Source organism: Cricetulus griseus, chromosome 8 (assembly GCF_003668045.3).
Source record: "Cricetulus griseus strain 17A/GY chromosome 8, alternate assembly CriGri-PICRH-1.0, whole genome shotgun sequence".
Lineage (NCBI taxonomy): Eukaryota > Metazoa > Chordata > Mammalia > Rodentia > Cricetidae > Cricetulus > Cricetulus griseus.
Genome location: NC_048601.1, coordinates 4,366,839 through 4,381,962, shown reverse-complemented (window position 1 = coordinate 4,381,962; position 15,124 = coordinate 4,366,839). Strand labels below are relative to the sequence as shown.

Sequence of the window (15,124 nt, the reverse complement as noted above, 5' to 3'; positions counted from 1 at the left end):
GACTACTGTACTATTCAAGAGAGAGACAGAGAGGGAACCACTGGAAAGACAGTTTTAATTTTAGTTTTTAGTCGTGTATATGTGTGTATCTGTGTATAGCTAGGACTGTACATGCGAGTTCAGGGGCCAGTGGAGGCCCAAAGTATTGGATTCCCTGGAGCTGTAGAGATCATGACTGATAGGATACTGGGAATTAATTTGGGTCCTCTAGAAAAGCATCATATGTCAATAACTGCTGAGCCATCTCTTCAGCCCTGAAGATGGATCTTTTTTTTAAAAAAAGTAACACTAAAGAAACTACAATATGTATTCTGCTAAAAGTTCTTTTCATGTGTGGCTGTCAATGTGACCTACAAATAAATTCTGCATTTGGAATAAAACTGTATTCCTTCACAATTTCCTGTGAGTGTCTAAAGTGCTGCTTGGAAGCTCAGAAGAGCTAGGTCATATCCCCAGGTGTTCTCTGTCAACAAAGCTCACCCTGCACCACTACAGCAATGTGCTCCACAGTCACTCCATCCCCATCACCAGGCAACTACTCTTCACTCAGCTGGCACACAGTTAGGTGGCACAGCCAGGAAGGGGGATAGTGCTCAATAAGCAGTGTAATGAATATTGTAAACTTTCAAGAAAGAATATAAAATACATTTCATGTGATTATTAAGTAATCTTAGGTACATGTGTCAGACTCCTAAAACAAAAACCAGTAATTGCTCTAATTCTTCAACTTCTTATACCACCTAAATGTGTTTTTTAAAAAAAACTATGTAGGCCACTGCTTATCCAGTCCATGAAATTTTGTAATAAAATGATTGTTTTTAAGATCATTTGAGTGGCACCATCTGAAATCATGTTTCCATGTTTCTATGTCTGGATGGTATTTTCATGTTTCTAAAACATTAGAAGCTTTACTTCTCTCACATAGGGCAATAAGAATACAAAAGGCCCTGTCCCCAGCCAGCACCATTGCTACCTGCACACATTGGGACAAGTTATGCAGCTGCTCCAACCCCTAAGAGATGCATTTGTAAAACTAGAATTCTGCCTACTTGACACAAATGTTTCCAAATTTAAACAGATCCTATAGGCATAACAATTAGCAAAGAATCAATAAATGAAGGCTATCATTACTTCTCAAAGCCAACTTTCATATTTAACTTAAACCCACCTATAATGGTGAATATCTTCAAATGATTTAGTATTATTTATGGCAAATACACAAAGAAAGCCCTCCCCAGTCCTCATGTACTGGTCCCTCATTGCACTGTACTCCTCTTGACCTGCTGTGTCGAGAATGTCCAAGAGACAGGTTTCTCCATCAATTACTACTTGTTTCCTGTAGGAGTCCTGAGAAGGTAGAAACATAGTCTGGGTTATTACAGTGCATCTTTTAAAAGGTGGACATACCCAATTCCTATTCAAAATGGGCACTTCAGATAATCTCCAAAGCAGACAAGTGCCCCATAAGCACTTGAAGACACCATCAAGAGAAATGCAAATCAAAACCATGAGAGACCATGTAGCACCCATTATGAGGGCTACTGGCAAGCACCTGGGGGGCAGAGGCAAGCAATCTCTGTGAGCGCAAGGCTACCATGGTCTACACAGCAAGTTCCAGGCCAGCCAAGTCTATATATTGAGACCTGTCTCAATGCCCCCACCACCCAAAGAACCAAAATCTAACAACTCAAGAGTCCCTAAAGATGATGTGGCAAAGACCCATGTAGCCACCCCTTTCAGAAAAACCTGTCAACCCTGTGGGTCAGCCAATAAAACAACTTCACAAATTTGAACTATTCTGAAAACAAATTATTTCCTTACTTAAAAATAATCACCTTATTATCAAAGTACACAATACCAAAGTTCAAATTTAAAATAGATTCTACAAGGAAATTAGTTAATGATGAAGCAAAGTAAAGCACCAATATTTCACATTTTAAATGAGTGTTATCTCCTGCCTTTGGAGAAGGTACACCAGGCTGTAAGTTACTAATATCCTCAGTAAACTGGGACAATGTAAAGTCACTTAAACTCAATCAGCACAATAACACAATAAGGAAAACTTATTCCATGTAACCCCTTATCCCGTATTTTCCACCTATGAGGTAGTATAAAACTTCAACATAAATTGTACTCTGCTGGCAAGAAGGAACTGCAGGTGGAATGCATAAATCATTTCTGGTGATAAAACGGGGCACATTCCTTTTGGAAAGGGATCATCCATCCACCCACCCACCCACCCACCCACCCACCCACCCACCCACCCATCCATCCATCCATCCATCCATCCATCCATCCATCCATCATCTATCCATCCATCCTCTATCATCTATCAATCTATCACTTATCAATCTATCTATCAATCATCTATCTATCTGAAGCAATACAAATGTTCATAGCCTTTGAAACAATGCCATGCATGATAACTTTAAGGAAGTAACAGTTTACTTAAAAATGACAGTTATCCACTAACAAGGCATTCTAAAAGGTCTTACAAAACATTTACATAGGTATTCAACAATAACTCATTTATCTATTCTCAAAATATACCATAAATCCAGGCATCCCCCCCCCATTGGTTGTCCCCAGTACACATACAGATACAAATTCAGACACCCTTAGTCCATGGCAGCTGTCTGCCCAAAGCAGCCACTGGCTCCTAGCAGACGTCCTTCCTGTACTCTTAGGATCTGTCTGCTTCAAGGAAGCAGAGAACTGTTCCTAAGTGTAGATTGTGCCAATTGCTTAGTCTCCCAGTACTACTCCCTCCTACCTTAAAATCTGAAGAACTCTCCATGTTTCCTTTGTGCCATGCATTTTAACTGTGTATTTATGTAAGTTCATGCCTGCCCAACCCCCACCAGGCTTTGAACTTGAAATTAGCAGGACTACAACTATTTTGCTCACCATGACACATCAGCGTTAAGTCTTAAACATTGCAGGAATCAATAAATATCTGTCAAATGGATGCATCTATTTAATACAAATATATACAAAAACCTAGTGTAATTTTAATTACAATTATGTTAACAAACACAAGAAAAAATTTTAAATTGTACCAGCCTCTCTCAAATTTTCTATGCTAAAGACACTGCATACCTGAAATGAAACCACACAAAAACTACCATTTCCAATGTGTTAATTTATACTAAGAGATTTTTGGATCAACAGTTGTTTTAAATCTTTTTCTGTTTTTTAAAGTGTCTTCTAAAACCAAGTATAAATTTAAGATAAATCTTTAAAAGCTACAAATTTTAATAAGATAATGGAGTCACTTTTAATTACACAAATACTAACAAACTTAATAAATGGTATTTTCAATTCAAATCATATATAATGTAGATTTTTATATAAAAACTACTATCAGAATAATTTGCACTATTTTAGAACATTTATGATATGACTAACAACAGCTGAGTTTTTCAACTCTCTTAAATTTTGGACCATGAAGAGCTAAGTCAAATGAGGTACAAATGTTAAGATATAACAAATCTGCCAGGGTTTGAGGTACACATCTGTAATTCCAAGGAGGAGGAGCACCTGCGCTATTATACAGTGAGTTTAAGGCTAGCCTCGGCTACTTGGGAAAACTATCAAAAAAAAAAAAAAAGATAAAAAGTTGTTGCACAAAGGATATGCACTGCATCACTTTCCCAAACAACAAGGAGAATATACTCATTCATCACTTATTTAAAAAAATACATTTTGATAAGCTAGAGGGTTTTTTATTATGCATTTCTTTGAGGAATAATGTTAGGTTTTGTATCTTCCTACTTCTGCTATGCCTTGGTTCCTTAGTATTTTTTTTTTTGTTGTTATTGACTTGTATGACTTTTTTTTTTTTTTTCTTTTTCAAAACAGAGTTTCTCTGTGTAGCCTTGGCTGTTCTGGAACTCACTGTATAGACCAGGCTGGCCTCAAATGCACAGAGATCCGCCTGCCTCTGCCTTCTGGGTGCTGGGATTAAAGGTGCAGGCCACCACTGCCCATCTGTCTTAATGTTTTAATGAACATAAACTTACCTGTGGAACTATGAAGAGGAACTGGGGTGGGGAGGGATAAATCAAGACAAAGCAAATTCAGTGACCAGCACAGTTTGTGGTTTCCTAGTGTAGCTCTATATTCTGCATGCTCATTGTTCAGAATAACTGACTGGGGAAACAGCAGGCTAATGGAACTTTCACCGAGAGAAGTCCTACTCCTATCAATAGTAATTACAGCAGCCCACATGTACTGAGTCCTCACTTACACTCTGGACATCGTGACATCACAGGTACTATCATCTCATCTATCAAGCTCCACCTTCAGGTTGGGCCTTTGTCTTACTTTATGAATAGGAGGGCTGAAATGTCAGCTCAGGTGTTAATTTGGAAATTTACTTCTATAGTGGTCTGCTGTTTTCTTCACATGTATTACAAGTAACATCTATAGGGCAATTTATGAAATTTACTTTCTGTTAATAATCAAGCACTTTACATTATTACCTTTCTCAAGATTTGAATCCCCTAAAGAATGATGTGTTCCACACCACTGTTTACTAAGGTTGGATGGTCAGTTCTCAAAGATAGCTAGAAATATGCACAGCAGCTTGGTATAGCTACTACCAGAACACAACTAGGGAATGCTGGGGCTGAGTGGCACATGGCTGCAATCCCACAACTCAATGGGAGGCTGAAGAGCAGGAGCTGGAGGTCACAGTCTATTGAGTTTAGTTCAAGGCCAGTCTAGGCTACAGAGTCTTAAAAAAAAAAAAAAAAAAGAATTGCAGGGAAGGGGAATGTAGTGTGTGTAAAAAGGCCTATAAATTGATTCCTACCTACTCTGCTGTACTCCAGGGACAGTCACTTCCATTGGAAACATCACATTTTCTACCCCACATTACAGCTCCTTATTCTAAACCCAGAAATGTTCTAGAGTCCAAAATATGCACAAACATTCCAAAAATCCTAGAAACTGAAATTTGAAACTGTTGTAGAATAATCTTTGTATAGTGTAAAAATGTGCCTTTGCCAAGACACCTTCTGATTGGTTTAATTAAGAGCTGAAAGGCCAACAGCTGGGCAGGAAGAGGTTAGGCAGGACATCTGGACAGAGAGGAGAGACTCCAAGAGACACAGAGTAGAAACAGGAGGTGCAAGAAGGAAGAGCGATAAAAAGTCATGAGGGAAAACATAGATTAATAGAAATGGGTTAAGTTATAAGATCTAGTGGGACAAGCCTAAGCTATAGGCTGAGCTTTCGTAATTAATAAGTCTCCATGCCATTTTTTGAAAGTTGGTGGCCCAAAGAAGTATCTATTGGCACGAAACATTTTTGGTTCCAAGCATTTCATAAAATAGTCAATCTGTACGCAATTAAAAAAAAAAAAAAGTTGTTTTATCTTTTCCTTTTCCTTTTTTTTTTTTTTTTTGGCTTTCCCGTCCCACTAAACAGGTAGTCCTGGAAGTTGCTATGTAGAACAGACTATCCTAGAATCAGACAGATGGCCTACCTCAAGTGTTAGGATTAAAGGCAAGAACTACCATGCCTCCCTGGTGGGTTTTTCTGAGCCAGTATCACTATGTAGCAGAATGACCTCAAATTAAAAATCCTCCTGCCTCAGTCCCCAAGGGACAGAACTACAGGTGTGTACCAGCTCAGCCTATAAATGGGGGAAGTCAATCCAAGGAAAACAAATTAATGTAAGCACTGTAATAAACTGTAAAAAGTTTCTGTTTTTTCCTTCCAGATACTGCTTCAGCTCACCACACACACTCAAAGGTACCACCAGTACTTGCAGGTAAAGCCTCTACACCATTGGGCACATTGTGAGTTTTTAATTCCAACATCGCCCAAATCTTCTTAGCAATTCTGATGATCAGGGATGGTAGCTACTTCTCAATGTTAGCATATTACTTCAGTGTTGTCTTCTTGCTTTTTAATCTTCCAGTGCCTAATTAACTAATTCTCCATGTGAAGTTCTCAATGTGGAAATATCTAATGCACTTCTGACTTCAAGAATTGTAAAAACAAAAGGGAGAGAGGAGGAACTGGGGGATAAGGAATGATTACAAGAGACAAAAGTGCGCTCCTCAGGTGGCCACAGTGGCAGGGATGAGAAGCTGCCTAGCAGTGAGACCACTTGGTTGGTGTCACTGGCACAGCTGTCCTCACTGGTGGCTGTCCTCATGGGTGGCTGGCAGGAATGTAAAAGTGGGGCAGCAGCTGTGGACAGTAACTTGACAAGTCCTCAAAAAGCTAAACCCAGGGCCAATGTCAAGAGAACTGAAAAAGACGGTGACACAAAAGCCTGTAAGTAAATGTCCAACAGAACTATTATTCTACACAGCCCCAAGGAGAACCCGAGTGTCCACTAATTAGTGACTGGATAAACAAAATATGGCATGTCCACAACAGAGGGAAGGAAGTGGTAATAGAGTAACTGAAAACACGTAAAACTCAGACACAAAGAGCTACACTGCATGATTCCACTTACATAACATATCAAGAATATGCACATGCTCACAGAAAGCAGTCAGTGGTGACCAGGGAACAGAAGAAGGGTAGAGGAATGACTCCTTTATGGTGTGATGAAAACCCCGAGAAAGGACTAGCCATCACTGACTACAAACTTTAAAAGGTTATTTTGCTCTATGTGATTTTCAGCTTCAATGTTTTAAAGACAGAAACAGAACTGAAGTGTAGAAAAGATGGGTGTAATTTTAATTCCCGATGTCCACAGGTTACCCTACTGGGTCTGACATACAGACATCCTGGAAGGCAGGTCTCAGTGATCAGAACAGAAATCTAAGCGAGAGATAGGCCTGGAGTCTATAGCTATAGACCTTTCCTTCCTTGTGGTATGGAAAACTACTTATGATACTGGCAAACTACTTCATCTCCCATCTCCTCCAAGCCATTATTCTTTCAGTGATTTAAAAAAAAGGGGCGGGGGGATATAACCATGCACAGGACAAATATTGAAAACAACAAAAATCCCTTCATCAAATGAAAAGTGCTATACAAGTCCATTATAATTCTTTTATATAGTATATCATGAGTGCTAATACTGACCAAAAAGGTAGTAGGACACTGGTCACAGGCATTAGTGACTGTCCAGAAGCATGTCTTGTGCTTATAAAATCATGACATCTGTACTTGGAATGATCTTTGCAATTCTACCTACCGTATCAAAACACAAGAGGTCTCAACAACTCCAAGGAAGGAAAGCTAAAACCAACAGTTCAGGATTTCTATTTTGATTGGTAAACAAGGATATTAAAAACCTTGTGTTCATGACAATGTGAAATTGCAAAATTCTTTAAAAGTAGAGATAAAGAAAACAAAAACTTACTTTCCAAATTCCTAGAATTAGGATAACACTTTACATTAGAGAAAATAAAATGTCTACTGCTCCTAAGAGATAAAAGTACCATTAGTTCAAAATCTGAATAAAGTCAAGGGAACAGGTTTTGAAAACAGGAGTATTAGATGGTATGCATCTATAACCATCTGAAGTCACAGGGTATTCTCCCACCGATTATTTTTGTGACAGGTAAGAAAGACTATGGGGCTGAAATTACCATGCAGCCAGTCTTAATAATTACAGATGCCAATGTAATTCTCGTGTCTTATAGAACTCTCTCTTTACCTGGCCTTGATGTCAAGTTCCTTAAACTAAGAGTACATCCATATTGTTAAACTCACTATAATTTTTGAGGTATATGTATGTGTACTCACACTTTTAAAAACTGAATAATCACAGAGGATGAAGGAGTAACTAAGTCTGGTCTTAGATACAGTGCTCAGCACTTTTCTATGTTATTGTACATAAACTTAATCTTTTCCAACAATTTGAAAATATAACTTGTATGAACACCCCATAATATTATGCACTAATTTTCCAATGGCGCACATGTAGTTATTTTCATGTTTTAGTTCATATGGATGTGTGTGTGTGCACATGAGCATGCCTGCCTGAGTATATGTAAATCAAACAGTATGTACAGTTACCGGGAGAAGCCAAAGGAGGCATTGGATGCTGGAGAGCTGGAATCGCAAGCTGTCCAACTGGGTTTGGTTAAAAATCTTTACTGGCACAATAAACATTCTTGCTTAAAACATATTATTTTAAACATTTAGCAATTAAATCCACAGGATAATTAATTTCTGAGCAGTTGAATTAATTACCTGGTCAAAGGACATGCAGTTTATATTTTGGTAAGTGTTGCCAAACTGACCATCACAGAGTTTAACAAAGTTATGTATACCAGAGCATGCGCTCTACAGATGTCCCCATATTCTCCATCTAATATTAAAGTATGTTACATTTTAAAAAAAATACTTCTTTTTATTTTATGTGTCTGAGTTCTGTACTGCCTAGTGGTTTTCTTGTTTTTGTTTCGTTTAATCAACTTGACACAGGAAGGGGCATCCGGGAAAAGAAACCTCACTTGAGAAAATGCCTCCATCAGACTGGCCTATGAGCAACTCCGTGAGGCATTTTCTTGATTAACGATTGATGTGGGAGGGTCCAGCCCACTACAAGTGGGGACGCCATGAGCAGGTGGCCCTGAACTGAGTAAGCAGGTAGGCTTAGCCAGCCGTGGAGACCAAGACAATAAGCAGCATTTCTTTATGACCCAGGCTTGAGTTCCTGCCCTGACTTCCCTTCAAAATGGACTTTATTGATCTGAAAATTTTAAAACTAAAAGTTGAAAATATTATCTAAGCAGTTGTTATATCCATCCCTAATTCTGTCAGTGTTAAATTAAGATCACAATGATAGGGCCTGGGTTGCTCTGCAGTTAATAGCACATACTGGTCATGCACAAAACTGGAGTTCAGTTCCCGCCACATGCCAGGTGAGGACTCTACCAAGGAGCTACATTCCCAGCATAGAAGTAAGAAATTAATGTTCTCAAAGTATAAAGCCTTGGATCGCTAACTTAAATTCTGCTCCTGAAAATACATGTGAGGAGAGCAGGCATCATGAAGAAGGATCTAGTCTTTTGGCTCCTCAATGTTTCTCCAATCATCAGGAAAACATCATGGGACAAAGTGAGCTTTAAATAATATTTTATGAATTAAGGAATTCCAGGTTTTGTTAAAACCTAGTCACAAAAATCTCATACACACCCAGGAAGTTTTTAAAATTCTAAATAAATACTTACCAAGTGAACACTCAACACTGATGTAAATACACTGCCTGAATTTTGTGGTTTATCTAATAGACAATTAGCCTACAAAATGGGAACCTTCAGTTTGCCATTTTGAACAAGCCATTCCTAGAATCCTTTGATGACATGCAGTAGCCCCACAGCACAAGTAAGAAAATCAGAGTAGACTGCAGCTTTTAGTCCTTTCACCCAGCAAACTAAGCCCACAGGTGTTCACTGAGAAATGCACGCTGTTCTGCTCTGTCTCCTTTCCTTTCGTACATATTCCACCTACTTAGCTAGGTGGAATATGTACGAATATGTAATCTTTGTATCAACATGAACAGAATAAAACCCATCTAAAAATGTAAAGCTACTAATTACATATAAGACACCCAAGTAAAGCTGACAGATTTATAAACTGATACAATCACTGGTTGTATCTATAGCTTAAATACCAAAAACAACAAACTTGTGTTTTCATTGGTAGTTATTATAAAACGAAGTAAGCCACCAGTAGAGGGCACTCACAAAAGGGAGAAGAGCTGGTCACAGCTTTAAGGAAAACTGCTAACAGTTTCCTTCAAACAAAGCTGTTTTTAAAATAAGACTATTTCCAAGTCAAAATGTTTTAATACAACATTAGAGTAAGATGACATAGTGCAGAGCAACCCAACTTTACAAAAGGTGAACTTAAACCTATGTTACACTTGAAAGCCAAAATAACAGTTACCACTGGGGCAGTAATTTGACGACCTGAGCAATGTTTAAATAAGCTATATGCAGCACAAAAGGTTTTATTTAACCTCAGAACTGCTGATATTCTGACTAGTTCACTCTTTGCTATTTCTAGTTGAGTACTGTTTGAGGACTTCCTATGAGATTGTAACAACCGTGTCCCACAAACAAGTTAGTTATTTCTTTGAACAACTTTATTGACTTCATACAAGATAAAAATATTTCAGAACCGAGGTCAAGATGATTCTCATGTACACTTACACTGTCTCTAATGTTAACATGTTCTAGGGTCACACCTATGTAGTTCTTTATTACGTATCTGCCATAAAGCGTCCTTATTGAATTAGATTCAAGTCACAGTATACTGATAATCTAGAAGATAAATAAATATTTTCTTAGTTTGTGTGAAGTCAGCATTTTTATTTAGTCAAGTCTCTTTAAGCTCTTTTGCCATTTTTATAGGTGAATTACCCCAAGAAAACTCCCATGTCAGTTTCCTGGGAGATCTCAGCACAGAGATAAGAAGTAATCTCTAACTTTTCTCCAGGCGGCTATACTATCTGGGGTAATGTCAGTTTCAAAGTTCACAGGTCATAGTGCTCCCTAGTCTTCTGGCTTGGCAGAAATCATAATCAGAGTTAGAAATTTAGATTTATAAACTCGTCTGCCTTCCTTACACATAATGGGTTCTTAGGTGTATATTACACTTTAGCAAGTTTGAGCTAAAGGTTTCCTAAGCTATTTTATTCTGCATTTCTGACCTCTTCATGAACATATATATATATATATATATATATATATATATATATATATATGTATATATATATATTCATGAAGCTTTATGACCTGACAGGAGAAAGCAACAAGGAATTGCTCAGATTTTCAAGGAAGATGAGTATTTCTGTTGAAATCACCTTCCAGATCCCACGGAAACTTCCACGTTTCAAATGCATTTTGTATTTCATTTAAATGGCAGAACATACCAAGTAACCATGGTCTTAGAATACCAATCAAAACAGGTGAACTTTTTGATCTTCCTCAAGGAAAACAGCAGAACTATGTACAGCACTGAACTGACTTGTCAAACGTATAAATAACAGTGCACAGGAGTTGTACTTCACCAATAAAGTCAGATCTTCACAAATGAGAGCTCTGCTCTATTTTCTGGAGGATGATGGATGCACTACTAAAATTATCTGACACTTCCTAACAGTTAATCAACCTTCAATGGTCTAAGTTACATAAACATTTTCCCAAGTTCACCAATGCCTTCAAAACCCATCACATTACAGTGTTTCTTCAAGACACAGAGACCCCTAGCAGGGCACTGTGACCTATTTAAGATTTCATAGCTAGGGATTCCAGAGCTCTAGAAAATTCTTCAGAACTGATTTTTTTTTTTTAATTGGTACATGAAATAGGGACATAGAGGGCAAAGGACCACCTAGCACACCAAAAGCCCTGGGCTTGACTCCCCTGCACAGCCTAGCATGAGCACAGAGGCACACAGGCTACTCAAGAGGCGGAAGCTGGAGAACCAGGACTCCATGATAGGCCTCAGCTACCTGAAGGCCCACCTCAGGGTACGTCAGAACCTATCTCAAAAAACTAAAAGTGGAAAATTAGAACAAAAAACAAAAGCTAGGGACTGGGACATCTTCACATTGCAGTAAAGATGTCTAAGAAATAATCTAACTTTAATGAAGACTATTTCAAAGGCAAGATTAACATGTATTTCTTGCTTTACTGAAGTTAAATTTAATATATTTCAATCACACGTAACTGTGTGAACAGCCTTGTGAAATAGTGAACAGGCACGGTTAAAGCACAGCCCCCTCCTGCTGGTCTCAAAGGGTGAATGAACCCTTCTCTGCTCTGCAAAACTTGAACCTATTGTCAGCAATAGGACACACCACCTGATTTTTCAAGATCTCTTCCAGGTTTTAATTTTATTATTTAGCAGTTGGCCTTTAATTGGCTAAGATTTTATGAAATAAAAAATGTCTGAAAATAATCCTGACGATCTTACTCATCAAACTGTATTAAATTTAAAAACCACAACCATCAAATGATTGTATTTTTCTAGTATAATCAAATTTTCTCTTGTCACACCAAAATAAGAAACCCATTAAAATAAAATGAATTCAAAAGAATAACTTGCACTGGGCATAGTGGTACACATATTTAATACTAGCATAAGGGAGGTGGACGGATCTCTGTGAATTCAAAGCTAGCTTGGTCTATATATCAAGTAGTGTGTTCTAGGATACTCAGAGCTACATATTGAAAACCTGACTCAAAAATACCAAAACAACAACAAAAACAAAAACCCTGCAGGTACAGAGCAAACGCAAAGCTATATTCTCAACTCTCACAAAACCATGAAACACACTTATCAAACTGCAAATACAAGGACATAGTGGGCCCCTTGGACCTTATCCTTTCTGTGACATCTCTTGAGAGCCTTGCATCTATGGTTACCTATCATTTGGTTGAAAGCCTTGAAACTAAAGGGTAACACATATAATTGAAATAACTTCCAGTATAATTTTCTAATAAATGCAAATATGATCAGAAGTATTTTTTTTAATGCAAAGGATGAGTGTTCTGCACAAACCATACATAGAATATAAAGCGAGATTTACCTCTATCGTAGGATCATATTCATCCACAAAGTGATTCTGAATTAGCTGTATCGTCAAGGCACTCTTGCCTACGCCACCAGCTCCAACTACCACAAGTTTATACTCAGTCATTTTCAGCAGGCCTTATAATAAAAATAATGAAAACGTAACTAAATTAGAACATGTCTCACATAAGATTATCATACACTCTATCAGTATTTTAGCATGCCAGTACCTATAAATATAAAACTCTAAGGTATTTGGAGATTAGTGACTGCAGATGCACAAAGGAGTAAGCCGTACTTATTTACAACTCCCCTCATACACAGAATAACAACTCAGGGAAACCAGTTCTTTCATCCTGTTTTCATTCACCTTGTTTGATCAAGCAGCCAGACTGCTGTTTTGTAGCAGCTAATGGCTCTCAAAGGACTGTGTCATGACTTCCCAGTGCTCTGTCCCCTGTGGACACTCCCACACAAGCTTGCTGGCAACTATCACCACACCCACCCTTGCAGGATTCTTTATTGACTGGACATGAAAAGTTACAAGTAGGTAGCAAAGAGCATCTTTGTTGGAGCTAACAATTGCAGAAATCTGTTTTAATGTCATCATAATAGTTCTCCTGTGACAGGCAACAAAACAGTCTGGTGTCAAAACTGAATTGTTGTCGGGAAAGAAAAACCTAGGCAACCAAACAAATATAGTATTTGATGGCATTTTAATCTTTAAGGTACCTGTGGGGAGAACAAAGGTAAAAAGTAGGAGAGTTTTAAGGATTTGGGATCAATTATAACATATAATCCTATATCTGTACTGAAAATCAGTACATCTGTACAAGAAAAAAGAAATTGGGTAAAACTCAGAGATAAACAGTACTTTTTGGCAAAGAAAAACTGTGAAGGATTTAGAGTTTCTCAGTGACCCTGCTACTTCTCCTCTGCTTACACTGGGCTGGCTCCCCACAGGTGCAGCCAGTACTGACTGGCAATCCACACAGTTAACAATCCCCAAACGGGATTTTTTTTTTAAATAAAGTGAATATATTCATTTTATCTCATTTCCCTCACATAATACATATTATTACAAATAAAGGGGGACATGGATGTAAAGGAATGGCAGTAAAGCCACAATTATAAATAGTTCCAGGTCAATGTATGTGTATACAGTGCAAATAAACACAAAATACACAGTCTACTTATTGATGACCAAGAAGCATTTGCCCAGGCAGTTTGTCTTCTGATACACCGTCCTCCTCAACTTGTGCCTGAGCCCCTCAGTAACTGTACCACAAGGTCAGAGAGCCACTGTTACCAGACTTTCATCCAGCTCCCGCCCTACTCTGCCCCACCTATCCTCTCTTGCCACTTGTCGGGGCATCCTGGGAGCCATTACTAACATAACTTACCTGTTTGCCTTGAGTTTTATAACAAACGGGACAGATGAAGAGTCACATGGGGATGTGACCTTTGCCCCTCCCTCCCACAAATAGAGCCGCTGGCTTACAAGAGCAATTTAGGAACCCAATAGGTTCCTAGGACTGCATAGTAGGGAACAAGAGGTTAAAACTATTTTTATAGCAATTGTTTTTTAGCCTTCTTACTATACATTTGCAAGTGCAAGTGGCTTTCTGGGCTCCAATTACAATAAAGAGAATGCAGACATGAGATGCAAGTTGGAGAGAATACAATTATCTCCTATGAGGACATACAATTAAACAGGTTGCTGATGTGTAAAACAATGCCACTCTATTTCTTATTTTGCTTTACAGAAGTTACTTTCCATTAAATTGCATCCCTGTTACAAACAGGCATGCCATTCTAGTTGTAAGTGAATTGGAAAATAAGAATTGTTACTTCTTACGTGGTAGATACTGGTATGTCCACCCACAAAGGATTCTGGATACCTCGAGAATTGCTTAAGGGTGTAAAGGGGTCCTAGGGGCTGAAGTGTTGGCTAACATAGGGAGCACTGTGGACAGACACTGGATCCCATGTGTGATGAGACATCCCCGGGTACTTACTTACACACTAGTTTTAGCAGAAAATAAAAACTCTCGAGTCAGGTCTTTAAAACCTGGCAATATTTATGTCCATTAGAAACAAGTCTTATTCAAGAAAGCTCTTAAGACAGAAAAGAGTCCCCCCCCCCCCACCACCACTACCCCCAGGTACAAAAGACAGTAAAGGGGTGTGACTGGGGCTAGATTCCAACAATTTTGCTAATGACAAAAAAAAAAAAAAAAAACTGTGTATAATTACTGCCATCTCTTAAGACCAAGGATGCTTGAGGATGGCTACAGTTAGTTTCAAAGTGAGTATATGGACCCCAAGCATACGACGTCTATTGTCTATTGCATGTCGGGTCAGCGTTCTGTTGTGGCCCTTCCTGGAAGGCGGACACGGGTCACACGGTTAATCCCGAAGCGGTTATTAGCAACAGACTTTCTCCCTGCAGCGTGTCTTCACGGAGGGTTTGTCCGGCAAACACAGCAGCTCATCCTGTTTTCACCTCCCTGCGTGGCCCTGCCGGCTGGGGACTTGAGGCTGTGTGTAGTAACGCACTGACGGGGGGGAGGGGGGGCAAGAGGGTTTCACCGTGGTCCGCCCCAATGCTACAACCAAC

General features: G+C 38.7%; 1 protein-coding gene across 4 annotated transcripts in view; it reads right to left on the bottom strand.

The window, feature by feature from the left end:
- The window catches only part of Kras (KRAS proto-oncogene, GTPase), a 33,585-nt gene that overhangs the window by 17,415 nt on the left and 1,046 nt on the right, over positions 1 to 15,124 (bottom strand). For all 4 annotated transcript variants that reach the window (XM_027430124.2, XM_027430122.2, XM_027430123.2 and 1 more), the window contains exons 2-3: positions 12,521 to 12,642; positions 1,169 to 1,347 (exon numbers count right to left, since the gene is read on the bottom strand). In XM_027430124.2, the coding sequence (XP_027285925.1) occupies positions 1,169 to 1,347; positions 12,521 to 12,631 (290 nt within the window). In that variant the 5' untranslated portion in view covers positions 12,632 to 12,642. The remainder of the gene's footprint in view (positions 1 to 1,168; positions 1,348 to 12,520; positions 12,643 to 15,124) is intronic.